Source organism: Wasmannia auropunctata, unplaced genomic scaffold (genome assembly GCF_000956235.1).
Source record: "Wasmannia auropunctata unplaced genomic scaffold, wasmannia.A_1.0 LD336101.1, whole genome shotgun sequence".
Taxonomy (NCBI): Eukaryota; Metazoa; Arthropoda; class Insecta; order Hymenoptera; family Formicidae; genus Wasmannia; species Wasmannia auropunctata.
Window position 1 is genome coordinate 2,372,899 of NW_012026789.1, and position 23,890 is coordinate 2,396,788.

Sequence of the window (23,890 nt, forward strand, 5' to 3'; positions counted from 1 at the left end):
ACTTAACAATTTTTGTGTAAAAGTGATGAAAATTAACCCAGACACGAATGACCCATCGTGTGTAATAAAGAACCGGAAGATCATCATGTGTACTAAAGATTAATATTGAGATATTTTAATAATTCATTAAAGAATAATACAATATAACGTATAAAAACAGTTGCAGTTTTACATAGGTCATTTTATATATCCATAAAAGATAATTACTTCTTGATTGCTACGATAAAGACATTATTATCAAACACATTTTTTATAAATTTTAAATAATTGAATACAGTCAAATCAAATTGAATATAATGCAATAATATATTGTATTAATTAATTGAATACAATTAATACAATAAATATATGAAAATTGTTGCAATTGCAGTAAATTTTTTTACATTAAGTTTTCTTAACTTTTAATAAACTTTATGCTTTTTTTCGATACATACAAATGATTTTATCGTGTCTTTAAACATTTTAATCGTACAAAATCCATTTTATATATATTCCATAATTATATTAAGACGCATATACACATTCAAGTAACATAAAACAATTTATATGTTTTCATTATGTATACTAAAACATGTAAAAGCAGATATGTTGAAATAAAGAGAAAATATTCAAGGTATATAAACATTTAATGATAATATCTAACAATATTAATGCGAAGTATTAATGCATTGACTGAGTGATACGAGATCATGATTACGGCCAGATGTATACATCATATACATCATAAAGTTAACGAGGAAGAAAGTGTTTATTCCGATCCGATCAATATACGTGCGTTTAAACTTGACACTCATCGTCACGATCTCAAATCTCCCTATGTGGCACGTGTTGCTGACGAAACCGGTGTTGTTATCGTAAACGTAACGCGGTCATGTAATCCTTACGTGAAACACGAATCCCTATCGATCAGATTGTTTTCACCTAAATAACGTAGTTATCGTAGGCTATCGGTGCACATAAATTACGAAAGAACTAGAATACTACAGATATACATTTACTATACAGATATTGATAAAAAGCATTTCAATCACTTTTCCTTTTCAATTTAACATTTGCAGCATTTCCAAAAATAGAAAGAAAAACAATTATTTTGTGTATTCAATTACGATGAACCTAATTTTTTTTTGCCTGAAGAGTAAGATGTCAATCTGGCACGTAATTATTACACGCGGACAATTGCGCGGTGATAAAGAACCATTAGGGATGAACGTTATAATAAATGCTAATAAAATCACAGAAAGCGATCAGCCAGCCGATAATTTAGGAACCTGATCCTCGCAGTGCATCACTCGGGTAATGATTAATGGCGCGCGCAATTGTTGCTGCGGCGCGCAATGCTAAATGCGTCGAATCGCAATTCGCTGATTAATCAAGGCACCGAGTTGCGCTATCAAACTGAGGAGTAGAAATTGTAATTTCCGCTTGACTTTGACACGAAACGCGCGCGCGGTTTGCGCTTTCAAGTATATCAAGTGCGCGATACCAGTGCTGTCCCAATTATAGGTGCGAATGGACACGTGCGGCGACGAAATCGATACTCATCCGTCTACATGAGGATCCGCGAAATGGGCCAAAGAAAATTAGCGGCAACAGAATGCAGCGATGCGTGCGATGAAGTTCCAAATATAACGCGGACGGCGAATATTGAGGAAGCGCGGGCGCGATCTCCATCATTTTGAGCGCTTTTAATTCGACAGTTCGACGTTACATTTCGCGTCGAATTGAATATCGCATATTCGAAAAAAAAAAATACTGAAACAATGAAATTCAGAACCGCACGAGTGCGGTTCTTCACAAAAAAAAGAATCAATAAAAATTGATCGATTGTTTTTTTTTAACACAGATATGCTTCGGAGATCGCTTTTTTTCTCCACCATTTGACGAGGTTTGTGCTCGATTTTCCATGCATTCGCGTTTTCCAAGAGTAATCTGACTTGAGTGTAATCTCGTATGAAATAAAAGTTCGGCAGACTGGATAGCTCCGAAGCAAAAAAGCGCGCTTCGATAAATCTCGACAGAACTTGTACGTCAACAAGTTCTGTGTGTGTGTGGAAAAGACTCGGAGTGTAATTTGTGAGGCGTACGAGCAGCATTACGATTATCTGAGACGTTAATCTCTGATTAATTCGAACAATTAGACGATTCTCATCTCTAATCGGTATCGGCGGTCGATTCCTCGAGATCTGGCCGACCACCTGTCGCGCGAATTACGACCCTTGGAAGATTAATACTCCAAGCGTGGCCGGCGTCGATATATGGCGCAGAATCGAGCTTCGCGACCGAGAAGCTGTCTCAGCTTTCACGCCCACGTACGGGATTGTCGACACAGTACGTAGGCGTCGTTCTAGCTCGCAAAATAAACGACAGTTTGCTTGACCATAAAACTGCTGTTGCTGTTATTGCTCTGTATCCCAGAGGTGAATCTAGTAAAGTTTTCCATTTTCGCAGGGAGAAAAGAAAAAGCAAACAATAAATTCCTTGAAACTCTTTCTGCTATTTAAATAAAAGTGATTTATCGACAGTTTATTTATACGAGCAAATTAAGAGAGTCAAAAGTTAAGCAAGAAAATTATTTGAGATAAATTTCCTACGATTAGATATTCTTTTTATGAATTAATCTCATTAGAAAAAGGCAAACTGTTAATAATTTTTAATCGTCTTTCGCGAAATTTGCTTCATTCATCCATGACTCGGGAAATCTGTTACTTGTCTTTTCGTCAGGGAACTTCCCCGATTAAAAAAGGCAAAAGAAAAATGAGAACGATTAAGGGATGTTCCGGAGGCGGATCTGGTAAAAAGAGGGGTAGCATGATACATCGATCGGTGACACTTTTATGGCGCCGTGAGCCGAGGAATGTGGTTTCTCCTGATAGATAACACTCCATAAATATTAAATAAACGTCAGTCATCGCGCGCGCGTGAAGTGAGATTTGACGGCCTAGATAAAGATCGATATTTTTCACTTGCCGACGATAGCAGTTTATTCTATTTACCGGCTGCCACTTTTATTAGGGAGCTGTTCATGGCGGGCGTTGAGATCTACAGCATGCACTACAGCTTGTTAGAGGGTTGATGGAAAGGGATAAATAGTGAGCTGGATATGTCATCAAAATGAACGATCTGTCACGCAAATGGTTGCGACATCAACCAATTAATAATATTTTTATAACGTGTCACAATGTGTTAGAAATATATGGGAGAATATGTTAAATACAATCTTGACCGTAAGTAAAAAGCACTATTAATTTATTGCATTTTCTTGAGAAAGAGGTGGACTAACAAAAAAAAGACCAAAGGAGGATTAACAAAATATTAAAATTGTTATAAAAATAATATTTTTCAACAAAACGATGTTTTTTAATTCATTTTTTTATTAGATATAGAAGGTTTACGTGAATTTTGTGAGAGTGCTTTATATTTATGGACAAAGCTATCTAATATATGTATGTATTTCTATATATTACACATATATTTGTATACATATTTAATATTATCTGTAAATAGTATTAAATATATATGCATATATAATAGTAGAAAATATTTGTAAACAACGACTTGTAATCAAGAGGATCTCAATATTTTTGGAATGGCTGAATTCTTCGAGCGTCAATCATTTTACTTGCAAGATTAATTATTTTGAAATCTGCAATTCTCGCGTCACATACACACATCTCACGATTTTTCGTGGATATTCAATATCTTCCAACGTGACTTCCACTCCGACGAACTCGGAAACGCGCGGTTTCCGACGCTACTCCGGTACAGTGGAAACTCGAATCGTGCAGAGAGATCGGCGGATCAAAAGTTTTGCGTTTCACGAAAGAAGGAAGTGAGTTACGCGCCGCAGACCTTCGCGGAACTTCGCGCTTACCGGATTAAACGTCGAGTTCAGAAACGCTGAAAACTCGATGTGCATAACGTCGACTTTGGAAGTCTGATGGCGCGCGCGTGAAACGACCAACCGGACGAGGTTTAGCTGAAAGAGTTGGTCGGCAGCGAGACGATCGACGCTTTACGCTTCGACTCATATCGGAATTGAATATTCGACAATTCCAAGTTCGCGCCAACTTGCTAAACATTGCAAAATTTTCAAGAGAGGGAGAAAATCGAGAATGTTCAACTTGTTGTATTCTCAGTTTCTTTGTATAAGCGCGCGCGCGCGTTTCTGACGGGAAACGCGTTTGGCATTTTGCATTAAAAACCCCAACGACTGCAGATCAATCAGAAATCATTCGTGTCATTTCACGGAGGCCGCTTTTCATTATTTCGCGTCGACACGAAGGCACGAATCGCACGTGGGCCGCGCGCGTAGGCGAGTTTACGTACATGCGCGGGCCAATCGGCCCGATGAACGCGCGATTACGTCGTGTCACACCTCGCATGCGCGCTTTTGAACAAAGAAAAATTCTCGCGACGCGAGATTCATTATTGATGCGGCGCATCAAAATTCGTTACCGTCGGCGACGAATTCGGCGAGGAATTAAATCGGGAATTAGGTCGCGGCCGATTCGGCATGCGTTCGCGTGCGCGAAACCGCAAATTGGCAGGCGATAGCAACCGCGGCGGCGAATTTCAAGAGTCTCTCTTGCATCGAGATCTATCCTGGTAACGTGCGAGTAAGCGAGCTTAATCAGACAGGATGATGCGAAATGCAGAGACGGCGGCGCGGAGAGACGCGCCGTGAGAAATTAACGAGAAATTAACATGCGTACGTTATCCCCCGCGGGACACGTCGGCGTCTATACCGCGTACGTGATCACTGCACGCTATTAGTAACGTGTCATCGCGGATCCCACACGTCGTTCGTCATTTCGCGATCGAAGAACGGCGAGCAAAGGACGGCTTCCGCGTCGAGAAAGAAAGCCAACCGCTCGCGCGGAGGTTGCGTCGCTAAAATTACATTTACCCCGCCGGGACAAAGGACGCGCCGGCGACTGTCGTGACGCCTCTTTTTCCCCGCGACAATTTAATTGAAAGCCTCACACGTGCCATTTTGCGCGCGTTGAGCGCGCGTGTTTTTATACAGATGCAGCCTCGCGCTCTCGTCCCCCGACAGGGACGAGAGGGCGTCCTTTAGCATGTAATAAATATAACGTCAGGTATATTAATATTGCGTCAGCTGCGACGCCTTGCGGCACGATGAGTTCTGCAGATCCCTCCAGATAATTTGTCTATCAGTAAAAGAATTTTTTTTTATTAAATTTTCATTTCAATAATTTTTAATTTCGACCCTTTATTACACGTATCTTTTGACAGCTTCACGTCGGAACTTCTAAACAAACTGAAATGAATTAAACGAAATCTCGAATCTATAATGTCTTTGTATTATACGCAAATATTTGCCGATAGAATTTCAATAGGTACTGTAAAAATATTAGACTACGGATACATGCGCATTTAACCGTATCCATTTTCTATTTTCATCTCGAAACCTGATTTTGAGGGAAAATCGTATTAGAGGTGACATATATATGTATATAAAATTCAATATGTATCTATAAGCTTCATAAGCTAAATTCAATATGTATCTATATGTGTCTCAGCTTCGCATATTTTATTGCGGATTATTGCGGAAATAATAATTATGAGAATTTTTATAGTGCGCTTTTTTTTTTTAAATCGATACGTTAAAAGAATGCTTCGTTAAAAGCGGATTTGCAATAGCATTTTTAAGCACCACGTCGCGCGCCAATATGCGCCGTGACGTAGAATACAAACTTTAATATCGATTTCAGGAAAGCTCGCTAATAAGCGGTGCACGCCGTGGGGCTGTAACATTCGTATTGGGGGCTTAAATTTAATCCCAAGGATGCGGCGGGGCCGATAGGCCGTCCCCGGCTGCGACTCGCGTATGCAGAGCACGTATAATGGAATACCCGACGGGGTTTCGATCGGGGCAGCCAATTACCAAGCGCAATCGAACGGGCGCGCGCGGCACGGTGGCCCGGCAACCCAGTAAACTTAACCGCAGGATTTAAACGAGCGCGGCCGCGGGCGCGTACTGCATTTAAGGCGAATCCATTCGCGAATATCCCGACGCGAGGCCCATCCGCCTCGAAATTGCCTCCGTCCGTTTCGCTCGGATGCGACGAGCGGTCGTCCCGCCACGGGCGACATTTTCATCTTCTCGCTTTGTGAGGATTTATCTCCGCGGATGAGTCGCGTACTCGGGAAAACAAGTGCATGCGGGGATAGAATTAGTACACTCTATTTACTTGGTACTCACCTGTTCGCCGTGTTGTGCGCCAGGAAGGACTTGGGCAGCGACAAGGATCGCTGGTGAGGATCCAGGACGATGTCGCCCGTGAGCGAGTCTTCGCCGCGGGTGGGCGCGCTACCGGGCCTGGACAGCGTGCCGTCCTTCGGCGGCTCTATCAACGTCTTGAGGGAACCAATCACGGCGTCCTCCAACGGCGTGGACGCGCCGGAGCTCTTCGCGTTCCGCGGGCTCTTCGTCACCGTGCGGTCCGACGTGGTAATCCAGATGTCGCTGCTCGAGGACGACGAGGTGGTCGTTGACGAGGAGATGACCTGGCCGCTGCTCGGCGATCTGCTGACGACGTTCATCCCTTGGATGGGCGACACCCTCCTGTCCTTGCTGTCAGCGCCTTCGAAGGAACCCGGGAAATCGGGTTTCCGGTACACTCGGTGGTGCATCTGATCTCTCTTCTCCACTCCTACGTTATTTATAGAAAACGTTAATGTAGATGCAATATAAATTATTTCGCTTATTAAAAATTAAAAGCTAGTACTCTTAAAAAAATAAATAAGACGTAATGTCAATTTAAAATAAAAATTTGCTTCTACGTTTTTGTAAGAATTTAATTCAGTCGGATGAATTTTTTGATAATCGAGCTCATAAGTACCGTTCCCGTTGGTTCCCTCCAACGGCGACCATCTGTTGGCCTGCTTGAGCATGTTCTTGGGTCTCTCCTGATACTTGCTCTGCTGACTGCTCCTGCCCTTCCTCGAGTTGTCTCTCTCGCGAAGCTCCCGCTCGTCCATCCGCTCGAGGGAGGCCGGCGAGGAGCTGGCGCTTCCGCGGTGGCTACCGGCGTCGGTGGAGAGCCTCTGATGCGCCGGATAGCTCTGCGACAGCTTCATGAAGACCGGCGCGGGCGTCTGATTCGGCGAGTACAGGGTTTCCCTCTGTGAGCAATGGGGCCAGAAGTCGCACGTGCTGCTGTTGCAACGCAGTTTCGTATCCGGGCTGAAGTCCTGATTGGCAGACGGCGCGTTTGCATTTGGTGTCGTGGCACCTCTCTGCAGCGTCCGCGGCCGCCTTGATTGCTGCTGCTGTTGTTGCTGCTGCTGCTGCTGCTGCTGCTGCTGCGACTGCTGCGTCTGCTGCTGTTGAGTCTGCGAGGAATTCGACGCTTTCGAAGATTGCTGCTGTTGCTGCTTGGAGGATATGATGTAGACGTCGTACATGTTGTTGCCCCGTCTCTGCTCTTGGCTCTCGTCGCGACGTTCATAGCGGCTTGACACCATGTTTCTCGGCACGACGCGACTACGCGTGCCATACAGGTATTCAGTCACCATCTCCGGTTCGCGGTAAAGATTTTCATTTATGGTATCGTCGGTGGATTGAGTCTTTCCTAGAGAATTTGGGAAAAAAAACGATCGAATACGGGAGTGAAAGTGATTTGATTGAGAGATTGATCACTGACGTGACGATGATCAATTGTATTTCCTTTAAAAACTTTTTTTTTCCTTCAGCTTTTTAGATTGCCAAAGTTTAAACGAATAGTAAGTAGATATATTTGATCTTTAATCGTTAATCTTTTTAAGCAACTTTTTATATTCCACAAAATTTTCTATTCTCTTTACATCCTTTATGTTTTGTAAAACTATTCATTGATTTTTTTTTCTGTGAGAAAATGAATAGACGTGAACATATTTAAAATAAATTTTGCGAGCGCAAGAATTATTTATCGTAAGGATATGAGGACTTCCCAAGTATATGATCACTTCATAAGTCTTTCATAAGAATACGAAGTTTATGAAAGGTATACGCTTGCAAACATCCATTTTTCGTATCATAAAACATTCGGTACACGTGTGCAACAGCGAAAGTTCGAACGTAAGATATCCGAGGGAAGGTATACTCACTGTTCTGAAGAACTTGGCGCTTGGATCTGTCGTTCCCCCGATCATTCACAATCTTCACAACGACCCTGTGCGTCTCATTCGACTCTCGGGAGTGATCTCTCTGCGGGCCCGTGGTTCCCGGCGACCTTTTCTCCGGCAATTGGAGACTCCTGGATCGTCTGACTCGGGATTGATGAGAATCGGGCGACACTTGATTGGTCCTGGCGCTCTGGTGCTGTCGCGTGGGATTGCCGCGTCTGAATGGATTAGGCGTGGGTGACCGTCCTTGTCGTCCCTCGCTGCTGGACGAAGAAGACGATGAGGAGGGTGAATTGAACATCTGTTTGCCGGACTCGGAGGATCCGGGAGATCTTCTGAGCCCCTGTTGGCTTCTATGGATTCTCCTATATAGATATAATACTTATTAGGCGGTTCACTTTCACATAGCATATTGCGAAACATTTATAAAATAAATTTATTCTTTTAATATATATTTATATATTTTATTTACATATATATGATGTTTTAATTAAACAAAATTAAAGGATACAAGAATAATTGCCTAAATCTTTCTAAATTTTTGCTATCTCCGACGTTGAACTTCTACTTTTATGAGAATTTTGTAAATTTTCTTATGCATACCCTTGCCTGGGCGATATTCGTTCGCCGTTGGCACGAATCGATTCTGTGGACGAATTCAACGCAAGAGCTGATGACGACACCAGACTGAGATTTAAGGATGAACTAGGGTTATCATCCTCGTCGCCATCTTCATATCTAATATCGAAAGTATGTTGATTCGATTTTATATTAAAACTATTTATATATACTACGAACATCCGACTCGGCTCTTCGCTCATTTAATACATGTTATAATCTATTTCTGTGAGCCTTTAATTAAAGAATTTCGTTTTTAGTATCAAAAGATCGATATCTTGAATTTTTAAGTTTCTATTAATTTTATTAACGTTAACATTTCATGTTACAGTAATTTACACATTATTATATTATCTATAATTTATATAGAAATTACAAATTAATAGAATATAATATCGCGATTAATGAAATTAATGAAACCAATGTTTACGTTTGTTTAATTCTATCAATTCTACTCTCTCGAACAATTGCAATCAAAACTAAACCCGGCCATTTTTAATCTTTAAAAAATCAAGTTCGCCGACAGAGTCGTTCATTGCAATCAGAAATGTATTTTATACGTACCCCTCCACCGAAGAATCCGTATTCTCCGCCAAACTAGGCATAATGGATTTTGTGACGCAACTGTCGAGGCTTCTGAATCCCATTGACGACGACGACGAGCTGGAGGATTCGAGATATCTCTGCGCGAACTGCGATCTTCGGGAGGATGACTGGTCCTCCAGGGACTTGGCCTGCGCCATGCGGTACTGCTGCTGTTGCTGTTGCTGCTGGCTGGCATTCTGTTTCTTCGACCTGGAAGACGGTAGACTGGAATTCTTCCTAGACGCGGACGGCAGGGAGCTCCAGTTGACCTGGTGAGGTGGCGGCGACGGTGGCGGACTGATGATGTCGCTATCGACGATGGCGTTCGAACGCGGTAAGAAAGGGGCCTTGCTGCCGTAGTTGTTGCGCACAGCGGCGGAAGACGAATGTCTGGAGGAGGAGGATTTCCTGCCGGTGACGGCGTCTTGGAATGCCGGCGGCGGCGATATGATCGGCGTGATCGACGGCGGGGAGAAGGACTCCGGGATGCTGTGCGGCGACGTGCAGGCGCTGTTGGTGATGGAGTCGTAGTCCTGGCTGTGCAGAGCGAGAAAGTCGGGCCGCTGCGAGTCCAGTCCTCTGGTGAAGTCCTGCGGACACTTGCCCGGCTCGCTGTTGCAATGATAGTCCGCCAGCTTGACCGCCGTCCGTCGCGATATCGGCAGAGTGCCGGTGGTCGCGGTTACCAGGTTGCTCTCGTAGTTGGCACGGCGATTTTCGTCGAGCGACCGCTGCTGCACCTGCACCCAGCCGGAGCGGCCCAGGTAAACGCCGTCGAACTCGCGGTCGCACCATCGTACAGGCGAGAGCTCGCGGCTGCAATTGCCGCTGATGAACAGCTCGCCGGAGGTGCCGCTGTTGCCCGACAGGAAAGAGTTTACGGCATCGCGTCGACGAGAACCGGTGGAAACCTGCACAGAGGAGAATCCTCGTCGAATAGACACCCTAAGTGTCATCCCAGTCTCCTCGCGTCACGTTTCATTACGTTGATTTGAATAACGTAATTCTATAAAACCGTCTAATAAAACTGTGATAAGTTTCGGCAATGCAACAATTACGGTAAGCTAAATTTAACTCCGGACACAAAAAAATGACCTTAAGTTACAAGGCTGGAATGTACTCTCATTACATACACATTATGTTCCATTAGTTTTCTCCATAATTTAGAACAAAGTTGATTATGGAATGAATCATATAAAGCCGTTTTCGTAAATATTAATTAACGCAAAATTAGTCTGACATGATTTAAATGATTCTCTTATTAAAGCGGCGCCCGGTAGGAACTCGTTTAATTTAAATTAACATTTACTGCGGCGATTCGTATAGGATCGTCCTCTCGTGAACTCCCGTATGAATTCGATTCCTAGTTCCGATCTCGCGGATGAACTGGCGGAGACTGGCAGAACGTATATCTGACGTCTTTGCCATCTCCCACCTACCTGGCCGTGGCCGTCTTGGCGATGCTGCTTGAGGCTTGACGTCGACGTGGTCGACGTGGATGTATCGTGACGTTTCAGGGATGGTATCGAACTACCGCGGCTGTAGGATCCACGCGCGTTCCCGCTGGATTTCCCTCTGCCGCTCGCTGTCTGACTCTTGTTGCTGCCGACGCTGTACGAGGAGCCTTGAGAGCCGACCTCCCAGGGGTCCGCTGACGCGTTACGGAGATGGAGGATCGACACGTTCGGGCCTCTGCAACCGAAATTTCCCTCCGTTCGAGATCGACTCGAGATGCCAGGAATAATCACTCTTTCCAACGCCGTACATATAAATGTTTACTCTTTAAATAAAGTTTGATGTTCATGATTTGATTAACATCGACAGCGATGGGACGGAGCTTATCGCATATAATATTGGGATTTTACTTTTTTTTTTTGACTTAACAATAAACAATATATTATACGTTTATAATATATGCATATATATAATATATTATATGAAATGGGGTCATCCGGAAAGTTCTGCGGTCTTCACAAGGACAGATTTAAGCGGTCATGTACAGTACTTTTTACAACTTTTAATTTCTCTGCCAGTTCTTGTATTGCATAACGAATGCGTTCTTGCCCTTTCTAAAGTGGAAAAGCATAATATATTTCAAAAAAGTTGTTTTTGATTCTCTATTTTTAAGGCACTATAGAATCGAATATACTGAACATATGCCATTCTAGATGGATGCATTGTTTAAACAAGAGACTGCTCTTTCTTATCAACTCGAAGTTTGGGTTTTTTCATTCAGTATAAGTGCAAAATTCAATCTGGTATCCAGATGTGAGAAAACCGCAGAACTTTCCGTATGATTCAATATATTATACATACATACATATATAACAAATAAAAAATATGTAAGTATATATAAAATAAAACAACAATATTTGGGGAATAGAATTTGTTTGGCCTTTTTCATCTTATTCAATAAAGGAAAGAAATCGTAGTTTTTTTTTCGTACAATATGTTACCGTAACTCGTCATACATCATACAGTTTATTTAACTGATTCTATCCGATTTTCGTACCCGATCGAATATATAACATATTTTATGAAACTACACAATCTTTCCTCTTCGCGATTCGTGCTTCACTACCGCGAGATCGCGCAGGTTGAAAGTATACAATAAAATCGTCTTCCATTTCACGATTGTGTAAATTCACGCCCGTTTGTTCATACTTTTTTGATTTGCTATCATCGAATCTAGTATTTCGCTTTACCCCTCGTCGCAAAAGGAAATCGACTCGCGATGCACTTTAGCATCTCCAGGGATTTTACGCGACAGTCGGCACGGTCGGAAGCCTCCCGCTTCCGTCGACGTCTTCAAGTAAGATAAATGCGGTCGTTCTTGCCGGTATACGTCCCCACGCATCCACTTTTTCCCCACGCGCGGCATTTTTACTCGCGTCGTCTCTTTCCCATATTCGATATTTATATCATGCCTGATATTGCAGCGATAAATATTTATATAGTGATACGGTAGAAAAAGAAGCGATAGAGAGGGAAAGGAGGAGGATAAGCGACAAAGGTGCATCCAGGTTGCATCGCGTGCACTTGCATGCCGGCTGAAAACTCGCGTGGTGGATGTATGAAAATCAGATATCCGGACAGTCTCCTGCTCGAGAGACAGACGCAAATCTCTCCGCGAACAAATGTACCCCCGCGGCTACGCCTCTTATCTTCGTGCTCCTCGTTTCAGATCCTCGTTCTCCGCTGCTTCTCGTCGTACGGAGAAAATTCTTACGGATAATTACGAAAATGTTACATCGCGTAGCAACATGTGCGACAAGATACGGAATTTTTTCCACGCGAGTTGAATTAATAAGAAAGACGCGTGGGCGCGAGCGTCGGATCTCGCTCTGCATATATGAATTTCTCCGCGAGGCGGATTGAACGTTGTAAAACCGAGAGAGCAGGTATGCGATCGATATTTTCGCCACGCGGTCTGGATGAAGTTCAAAGTCGCTCATCGGGGATTCAATCGTCTTTGCCGTCTGTCGTGATTAACGCGCGATCAAAGAGATCACCGGTGATGAAAAAGACGTTCGCGAAAATGAAATTCTCCGGAGGGATTCTCTTTCGAGTCTCAAAGTCCCGACTGCCACTGTATTAGACGCAATTTTGATCCACCGGGTAAAATGCGAAATTAGCGTGAGAGCACCTTAAGGGCTTCTAGTCTAAAGAGTTATCGTGATTTTACGAGCTCTCTCTCTCTCTCTCTCTCTCTCTCTCTCTCTCTCTTTCTTGGACTCGATTTGACGGAGCGCGCTGAAAAGTATTATCGACGGAAAGTACAGGATTCATTGAATTTATATGAGCAGCCCGACGTACGGCGTGATTCGTGTGGAACTATTAATTAATTCGGGCTAAAGACGGGAACGTGTACGGTGAAACTAGGTGACAAAGCGTATTTCGGATTACTTTGCTGCGAATAACCTTTCGTCGATATCGCGCCACATATATGGAAGCTGACGAAACGCGCGGCGAACAAATCGACTGGGACGGGAATATCTGTCCTCGATTAATCATATTTACCTCTTAACCGACATGACACGTAGAGTCACGTTCGCTTCCTTTGATAGTGCGACGTCTTAAATAGAAGCGCTCTCTCTTTAAATAGAGAGCGATCTCCCTTGTTCGAACAAAAAGGAGAGAGCGAGATGGAGTGGGACCACCCTCTCTTTTAATCCACTGCCACACACGTTTGCGTCCAGTACATACCGCATTGAACGCTGCGGAACATTTCTCATCTATCATACGTTTATCCGTCGCACCTTTTATATCGGTTTAAAATCGACTCGCACTCGAGTGCGGCGATTGCTCCCGCTAGATTTATTTTCGAGCAACGATAAAAATGTCTCGCATGAAAAAGACAAATTCTTTTTTATATCGCGCACGAGATTTGATATTTTTAACATGTTTATCGTTCCTGAGAGAAAAAAAAACTCTCCAGTTGCCTCTGCGGGATTAATGGACAGGCAATCGGCCTTGAGAATCGACCGACATTATTCTAGCATTCGGCGTTTGACCGATGAATTTTACATTCCCTCGTGTAAGCAGGTCACGCTCGACGGCGAGTATCCGAGTGCACGAAGAAGTAGCGCGAGAGTGGTCCTCGCGGTGGTGGTCCTCCGTTGGGCATCATGAAACTTACATCGTATGTAAACACTGGCATCTAGAGGGAATCTAGACGGAAGCGACAAGCACACACGGACAAGGATAACGATCGAGCGAATGTTTTCGTCGTTCCTATACGACGCGTCACGCTAACTTCGCGAGATTCCGTATCGGATGTCTTCTTCAACGACGGCAGGTGGACGGCGCGGTTGCATTGTTTCACCATACACGTACAACGATTCCTGCTCCGCGCACGACAGCAACCGTGCATCCACAGAATCTTTTCAATTCACGCAATCGATCTCTTTCTAAATTTTTCAAATCTGTCTTTGCCATTTCAAAAACTGCCGAGCTGATAGCTCCCGCGCAGCATCACTGGTTGCGGAGTCCACGCGACAGTTATATAGGCCGGGATTACTCCCTGCGATGGCGGCGAATTTAAACAGCGAAAAGTGAATAGAAGCGTGCGATGTTACCTGTCGACGCGCGAGATAGGACCCGCGTTAGCGATCTCGCTTGTATCCGCGGCCGGACTGACTCTGCGCGGCGGCAGGGCGGGAGGCGCGGACTGGCCGGGGACCTGACTCGAGGACAAGGTCGAAACGGGCCCTCCGACGCCCACGTTGCCCCCACGTACCCCATCCTCGGCCGAGTGCTGTCTCGTGGATTGCGAGTTCTGCGAGAGCCAGCGGCGCCCGGCATTCCGCGTCACCACCGCGGGCCCGCCGGGCCCCGGCTGATGACCTATCGCGCTCCCACCATCCAGCGACGTGCTCTGTAACCGAAATCCAAGGCCATTCTTCGTGTGGGCAGAGAGAAAATCTGTACAGGACGCGACTGAATTCGAGGCCTACGCACTACACACACAGAATCTCAGGCAAAAATTCCAATTGATTCTTGGGATTTTTTTTGTTCAAACATTCGCGTTTCTTACGATTTAGCCAAGCAGACTTGAATTTTTATTTTACAATCTTATTCTACGACATCTCTGGCACTGCGTCCTGAGAAGAAATTAAATTTATTTTTAACATGTATTTAGAATTATATATGTACAAATATCCGCCTGGATTCGGGAATGCTTATGTGTAGTCCTAGAATTTAATTATAACGATAAGATTTAATTATTTCCGATACGCAAGGATCAAATAATTATTAACGTTCCTATATGATTTTATAATGTGTTTTTGAAACACACGTATCATGGCGTCAACAGAGTTTCCTCTTCGTCAACCGTTTTTGGTTACCTTTATTAACCACGACTCGTTAATGGGGCACCATTATCGCCTAGTCATCATTATGAAATTGTGTCAATCGCCAAAGGGGCCCGTGCTGTAGGGCGCCATTATCGTTACGTCGATCACGGGCTAAACTTGCGTGGCCATAAGAGCACGAGGAGCCGTGCGGCCGTCTCTACTTCCAAATACGGTCGAAGCACGTACGAACGACCGGCGAGTTGGCGCAACTCCGCCGCCGTGCGTCGAAGAAAGTATTTTTATTCTCGTCCTGCCCGAGAGAGGAGAACTCGTCCGTACAGGCGATCTGTCGCGATGACTTGGACCACGAACGTGCGTGTCGTTTTATTGACTTTTATTACTCCACACGACTCAATATCTCATTGACGTGCCGCCCGATTTTAGAAACGTCCGTCAATTTGTTTACAATATCGCAATCTGTCAATTTATTTGTCGCAAATCGATCGAAACACGTTCGGGAAACACATTTTAGACATGACGAATGATTTCACAAAATATAGAGATTAAAAAAAAAAAGATTTCGGTTATATATATTTCAGTCGTAACACGAGATTATATAACGGGCAAAGAGCGACAATGCGTTGGAACAATAAACCGATTGTTTAAATTTGTACAATTCTGTCTTGAGATTATACATACATTTACGTGATTTTTTCTGGACGTAACGGACGAGTCCTGCGAGGACCCTCTTGCGTAATGCCGAGCGAAGACCTCGGCGAGTCTGGATCTTCCCGTCGCATTCGACTTGGATTTACTTGGCGGCGAGCCATCGGCGACGCCCGCCAAATTCGGATTGCTGCTCTTGCGCTCCGGAAACACTAAGTGCTCGATGTTCGGCGTGTATCCAGGATCGTTCCTGACGATATCCTGGAGCGTCACGCGGCTGGGTCCGCCGTTACTGCAACAATAAGGGTAATGCGTCAAATTACAATTGTCAACAAGTGATGCAGTGACTACACTGAGAAAAAAATTTTTGGTATTTGTAACTAAAGTTACGTAGTACCATAATTATGATTATTACTGCTATAATGTTAGTAATAATAATTATATGTATAATTTCATCAGCAAATATATAAGTTGGTATCAACAAATATTATACATAACACTGAAACTTATTATGCATTATAGTTATTATTACCATAAAAATGGTTGCAATTATCATTATTTAACTATAATTTATAGTCGTTTTTAGGGCCAACTATATTAGTATAGTAGATCCTAAAAATAAATTGCCATTTTTATGGTATAATATTATAACTACAATGTAGTGTTTCAGTGCTATATATAAATTTGTTGATATCAATTATATATACAATTTATCGATAATACTGTACATATGTTGTAAAACATATAAATTATTATTTCTAACATTATAGCAGTAATAATCATAATTATGGTACTGTGTACAATAATTACAAATATCAAAAATTTTTCTCTCAGTGCATATGTATATAGATGACTACAGATGACTCGAAAGATATGGTAAAGAAATTATATTCTAGAGAAAGTTCAAGCGAGCGTCTTAAGCGTTATTTATTTACTTATAATAAATTCTTGATACGAGTTTGTAAATTTTTAAACTAACCTGGGCCCGAAACCGTGCGACTGTCTCTGTCCGCGTCTCTTCCCGCTGCCACGGCCAGGCTTGATGTTCGTCGCCTCGGCCAATTGCAGCAAACGGCTGCGATGCTGCCGTAACAGCGGGTCCTCCCGACGATTCATTCTATCCTGTGCACCTGGAATCTTGTCGCTCCTGCATCCTGGAATCACCCAAGAAAAGGAGATAATTAATTCACTGAAGGTTTACTCGTGTCTATTCTTTGACACCTTCGCACACACCGCAATCATACTTTTCACAACAATTGCTTTACAATCGTGGAGACAGAGAAAAAAATATTTCCTAGAATGGCGTCAGAGAGGATTCTTTAAAAATTAACGTTAAAAGAATTTATAGAAAATGTAAAAAGGATTAACGCATCTGATCGCAAAATTCTCATCAACACGTGTAGAAAAAGCATAATGTTTGCAAAATATTAATTTAAAATTGTATAATAATATTCACAGCAACAAACAGTTTAATGCAGTACGTCTTGTTTACAGTGCATTACAAGGCTTGCAAAAGCGAGAGCTCGTCTTTTAATCATTCTTTCCGCAAGGATCGAGAAGAGGAATTTACCACGAGCATACACTGCAGCTTGTGCTGCTTCTCGCGACTCGTCTTCTCTCTTTTATCTTACTTTGACGCGAGAAGAGAAGGCAGATATATAAAACAGAGAGGAGAAAAATGCTGTTGTCCTCCACCGTCTGTCCGCCGCGTCGGTTGAGCATCTTTAAGAACGTTCTTTCTTCTCTTCTCTCGAAAACTTGGCGATCCCTTATCGATCGCGAATGTAAAATGTCATAAATTCTGTGTCTCCGGAGAAAATTATAGTTTTTCTTTTCGCAAGCAAAATATTTTCAACGTCTGATTCCGTCGTTCGAATAAGGCACATAGCTAATAGTATCTTGCATATACCTATTTACATATCTTTGATATTAAAAAATATTCGATATTTTTGTGGAAAATTTTTTAATTGAGATTCGAGAAAAACGTCGTTCCAAAAAAAGAGCGTCAAAGACGTCTATCGCAACTCTAAGATGTTCTCTTTTTTTAAATCGTGTACTTTTGCCTTCTCACGTTTTAGTGTAACTTGTAAATAACTTCTTCAGAAATTTTAATTGAGGATCGAGAAAAGCGGGAGTTTCTAAAAAAAACAAGATATATATTGCAATGCTAAGATGTCATTAAAATTGTATGCCGCTGACTTTTAAATAGGTACTACGTAGGTGTAACTTGCAAGTTACTTCTTCAGAATTTCCTCCATAAAGATGCTGCGTATAATTGATCGCGCACGATTATTCTTAATATAATCTCCGCGCATCCCGGCAAATTTTTATGATAAATGATATCCCCGTCAGCGCGTGAACGCGGTGAATAGTCGAAGACAAACTGAATATTCTTCCCCACTTCTGCTTTTTTTTTTTCAATAATGTCGCGCCTGGCGGCGGGCTCTGTAACAGAGAGCACTGAAATATCGACTATCGAAGAAAGTTCGGCGGTCATGAATAGTTAGCCGCAAACGCACACAATATGCACACCGGGGAATTTAATATTGGCCAAAATTAACCGACGAAGCGAATACTTTGAACGTTTGTTCTTCGTGTTTGAATTTTCGTCGAATCGTTTGGCGTTTCCCGACATGCACAGAGGAGAGAAACGAATGTACATACATTAGATCTCTCTGAAAATAATATCACAATGAAAACATATACCGAATCGTTCCGGGAATCGTTTCGGATTTTCTTTCAATCTTCTTCGGAAATTCTTTCAAATGTCGAGGACACAACCAGGAGAAGCCAAGATTGCCAAGAATCACGCGATCTTGAATTGCATCTTAAGACTCATCAATCTTTACTCGCGTCTTACGGTCGACAATTTTTTTTTCTCCCCCGTCCCTAACCGCTCGAATCAAGTTCGCCGACGCTTGATGCCGGACACGCCTTAAATGACGATTTTACTTCTCCCCCATTACAAATCGTTTTCCGATTCTATTAAGAGCCGCCGCTCTCTTTTGCAAGCACCGGATACGTTGACGCGTAATCTGTATTTCACTTCAGTCGGGCTCAATGAAAACCTCGTTTTCTCCGCGGCGGCGAGGAATTTTTCTCGCAGGCGCGCGGGGCGCATCGGCGACAACTCCATTTACTGAAATTCAACAACGATTCTTCCTGTGCTCGGGATTCCGTCGCGCGCCGTTGCCGTGAAATGCCAAGAATCGAGGATTTTAAAAGTCGATGAACCGCCCGTTGAGGAGACCCGGCGGTATGTAACGTTTTTAGATCAACCGAGCGTGAATTTCCGGAAGGCCACTGTTTTCTGTTTTTCCGCTTGATTTATACGGGGTCACGTCAAACGCGATATTTTTCTTTATAATTTCGCTATAGAGCAATATACACGCACGTGCCGGGCATATCACCAAGACGGGGAATCTTCGAAAACATAATTTTCAAAGATTGGCTAGCGCGTCGTTAGTTCCATTCTGCGGGAATCCGCTTCGAGGAATCGCGGTGGCTCGGAATGTAATTTGTAGCCCATAAAAGTATCGTTCGTTTCGAATTATCGTCGTTGCAGGGGGCAAGGAAAAAAAGCACAGCGCAGAAAAGCACGGGAGCGACGCCAAATCGGAGAGCAAATCGCGCGCGGGCGCATGCGATTACTCGTCGTCGGGGGATGATCGGATTTGCGTGCATTTGGACAGCGAATTTCGAGAGGTGCAGCGCACGTAACCCGCTCCATAAATTGCGAGTTCTGATTGGGATTTACGAGGGCGCAAGCACGCGCGCAGACCGTTGCAGGCCCTCTTTAAAACGAGAACCACGAAGTGCACCGCGTGAGTTCTCCAATCGAAATTTATGGCTGCGTATCTCGCGAAAGAAAATAAGAAAAATGAGGGGGGCAAATCTCGCTGGCGGAAGGGAATTTCTACCGCGAGCTCGTACGCTTTCTGACAACGCGAATGTTTCTATGCTTAATCTTTTCTGCGGTACTAGTGTATTGTATGATTTACAATCATTTCTTTTATACATTCACTTCTTTATGTATATTATATTCATAGAATATTTTATCACATTGTAGAAGGAATGAAAATACTTGAATATAGCATATTTAACATTAGAACCACCAATGGTGCCGTTTTGGCTCCCCTGATATTTAAAATTGCTGCAACTCATAAATTTTTATATTGGTTTACAGTTTTCTCTGACTTTTTATTATTTAAAACATTTTATTTACAACAAAAATTTAATTCATTCCATTTATATGTTTATTAAAATTTTATTTTTATTTTTATTTTTATCTTAAATCGTCGAAGACGCCAATATGGTACTTATTGTTAGTATACATTCTTAAATTTAAATGTATAGTAATGTTCCTCAAAATTCTTAGTGTGAGTTATATATTAGTCATATATTTATGTTCCGAGATATCTGAAATCTTTATTTTCTTTTCATAATAACGTTGTTTACCACAATAACGAAAAAGAATAATACATGCAAATATATAGCTATCTTTTAATTAAATGTAATAAAATTTTATTTCTGTGTAATTGCAGTATATCGAAAATATATAAATACAATTTCAAATAATGCAAATAATATCACAATAATTTTATTAACTTAAAACAAGGAAGCTAAAATCTTTTTTATCGAATATAGGGTTTGATTATAAAAATATAAAATTGTAATACTTGCCAAAAGTACGTAGTAAAAGTATTTCTAAGACAAAAAATAAATTGAGATATGAAAAATATGTATAATTGAAGAAATAAAAATACCAAAAAAATCGACCTAGTATCCTCATTTTTTTTCCTTATATTTTTATCTACAAATTCTTCGGCAAACTCTTAAAGCTGAATTTTTCCTAGTAGATGTATCGCAGTTATAAACTGCGTCGCAGATATACGGCTTTTCGTGGCTTAATTTCTGTTGACGCAAACGGATAATGAAATTATTCTTTATTTAATCTCAAACGGATTTGGCTTCAGTGGAATTATATATGAATTTGCAACTTCATCTGATATTTCATTATTCGTAAATTTGGCAATTTCTTCTCAAAAACTTCATCCAAGCGGTAATGGAATGAAACGAAAACATTTCATTTTGAGTATTCCTAATCCGTGTAGAATTTTCAAGGAAGAGGTGGAAATTGCGCGACACACACACACACACACACACACGCGAAGAGAAAGATTAATACGTGACGAGCTTTAGGTGGAATCCCGGTTTAATATAGACGGCATTCTATATCTCTTAGTTTTATCGCTTAGGACTCTCTGCCCTAGTGACGGATGGGATCACGTTCTCAGATAATACGAGTCCAGATTTGCCGGACATATGTACTAGGATCACTGCCAACTTGTGCGGGAGAGCGTGAATCGCTGACAAAAAAATACTAAAAGAATAGAGGGGAAATTTATGAGCGTCACGTAAATGTTGCAATTATCGATTATTAGATAAATTGAAATGCCGAGAGAAAATATGATATATATATTGTATAATGTATACTGCACACAGAATTAATACAATATGAAAACTATAAACTAGATCATATTCGAGATAAATAATTAAACAAAGTTTTAATTTTTTTAATTTATATTAACCCTTTTGATATAATAAAATTAATTAAAGTACATACACTTAAGTCACGAAGTTTATTTAATAAAATCTGATGTCGCGCCTGCAGTATAAGAGTCAAGACAATTCGCGGGTATGGCGGAATATCTCTCCACAGGCGTTGGAACGTCATAGTAAGTTGAAGATGAGTCGCAGCAGCTCGTATATAATTCTATAAAGTAGGTATTTTAGAACTTAAATTTCCATTATTGCGGATGACATCTGATATTTGCATGTTACTTTATAATTCAACTTGATGATAACATTATCCAATTTCTCTCTAATCCCCGTATTTCTGAACCTATATCAATCTATAACTGAAGCTCGATATAAAAAATCAACAACTCGAAAGCAGGGCGCGTTAATTAAAAATAAACACTCGACCATATCTAATTAATTAATTAATAGAACAGATTAATTGTTTAATTATGATAAAAATTTTTAAAATCGTGAATATGTCAAAAAATTTTTAAAAATCGTGAATATGTCAAACGGCGTTTAAATAATATTTTTTTTTGTTTTATAAAGATACATAAAAGAGACGTAATTTAAAAAAAAAATTCATATTTATTATTAAATTATTTTATAAAAAAATTTGTATAAATAATATCTGTTTATATGAAATATATCATGAAGGATGAATTTTATTTGCATTTCACAGGAACTTAAACTGATTTTCGTTCAGTCTAATAATATTTTTCAAATGAAATATTTTATAATATTTCGATTTTACTTATGAATTACGTATGTAAACGTTTTGTATAAATAATAATATATTTATTAACGAGACGACGAAAACTGACATACTGCACTGCTTAAAAGTTTCAATAAATGTTTTTTTTTCGCAAAAGAATGTGAATTAAATTGTTTATCAAATATATATTGTATGTTTGTTCTTTTATATTTGATCTAAAATTTTGGTTTAAATATAAAAAGAAACATCTAACAGATACATGGAAGTAATTTAATTCACGATTTTTTGCAAAAAATTGAAACTTTTGAACGGTATTGTATATGTTCATATGTATAATCATATTATACGTTAAAAACAATCTATTTAGTAATATTCACTGAAATTTATTTACATTGGTATTTTTGAAATATTTTGAATTGTATACAGAAGACTTTATTATCGCGCGCACGAAAACTGTCGTATTTTCTTTATAAATTTAATCGGTTGAAACAAATGAATTCAACGTGCAGCAGATAATACAGGTAATTTGTGGCGATCGATAGAACGTTAATGAGATAGCAAATGCATATCCTTGGATAAACATTACGTTAGATAATTGCAGGCGTAATTCCACGGAATTAAACGAACGAAGGAAACCTATTTTCTCAGAGACTGTAAATTCGCTTCTTTGTTGATTTCAATATTTAATTTACGCGTTCCATTCAAATAGAAAAAAAAACAATGGATGGAAAGAGAGACTTTATAGAATTTTTGCGTGCCACGTATTTTTCGAAGCATAACTCTCGTCAATGCAACTTTCATTTTGCGGACGTTTTGCAATAAATGGTGCAACAGATAGAAGTTTTTAAGTGCATTCCTGCCGTGCGGTGTTTATGCGAATATTCGCGAATGGTGTGACGAGCACGTACATACATACTATCACACAGGAGATTTATCCGACGGCCCTTGTACATGTAGGTGGATAGATACAATGGCAGTGACGTTAAGTCAACAGAACGTAGTTATCTGCGCTTACGGTAAGAGTGAAGAGAAAAAGGCAGTGAAGGAAGATAGTGACGTACTCCGCGAGGACGTGGTGGATAATGTGAAAGCTCTTCAAGCTTGGCTACCATCGAATTACGTCGGATTTTCGTAGAACTTTCAAAAAGCTTTCCAAGAATTGACGGTATTCCTTGATGGCAGAAATTCGAAGCCACCATTGCCGTGTATGATACCAGGTTTGATCCTTTGCCGCGTGACATTGATTTAGAATACTAGTTTATTACTTGTATACATTGATTTGCGAGATTATTATTTTTTTTACTTGTTATCCTAATTGGCTCTCGAGTTTTTGTCACTTAATACTCGCTGATACAAATCTGTATTGATTATCGAGAGCTATATGGACAACTATTGATTATTAAATAGTAGTACTAATTACACGTTGGTTATTATACGTAAATATTATCGCGTAATTAATGATTCGTAGCGTAAAATCGGAATAATTGTCGATGCACTGCCGATACCGTGGGAATTTAAAAGATATCAGTTGCGCAACTAATCGGTTAAATATGACCAGATGCGATCGTCATTATTTCAGCTACAATTCTTTCCACGAAAACATGTTGTTTACTGTTTTGCAGTTAATGCGTCACGAATACGCGATTAATATTAATTGCGATTGCTTTTTCTAACCAAGCGATTAATCGCATGAATGCGATCTGTTCCATCCACGAACTCTTGAGCGTAATGGCAAATCAAAGTTGGGTGGAAGCCGGTTATGCAATTTCGCAAGTGATTTCCCTGTGGAACGTAAGAT

At 41.1% G+C, this 23,890-nt stretch overlaps 1 protein-coding gene across 1 annotated transcript in view; it reads right to left on the minus strand.

Moving 5' to 3' along the window:
* LOC105459013 overlaps positions 1-23,890 on the minus strand; it is a 102,420-nt gene that overhangs the window by 68,291 nt on the left and 10,239 nt on the right. Inside the window, exons 2-10 of the mRNA XM_011704674.1 lie at positions 16,774-16,948; positions 15,828-16,086; positions 14,412-14,710; positions 10,773-11,025; positions 9,313-10,244; positions 8,734-8,868; positions 8,113-8,495; positions 6,867-7,598; positions 6,227-6,677 (exon numbers count right to left, since the gene is read on the minus strand). Of these exons, the coding sequence (XP_011702976.1) occupies positions 6,227-6,677; positions 6,867-7,598; positions 8,113-8,495; positions 8,734-8,868; positions 9,313-10,244; positions 10,773-11,025; positions 14,412-14,710; positions 15,828-16,086; positions 16,774-16,910 (3,581 nt within the window). The 5' untranslated portion in view covers positions 16,911-16,948. The remainder of the gene's footprint in view (positions 1-6,226; positions 6,678-6,866; positions 7,599-8,112; positions 8,496-8,733; positions 8,869-9,312; positions 10,245-10,772; positions 11,026-14,411; positions 14,711-15,827; positions 16,087-16,773; positions 16,949-23,890) is intronic.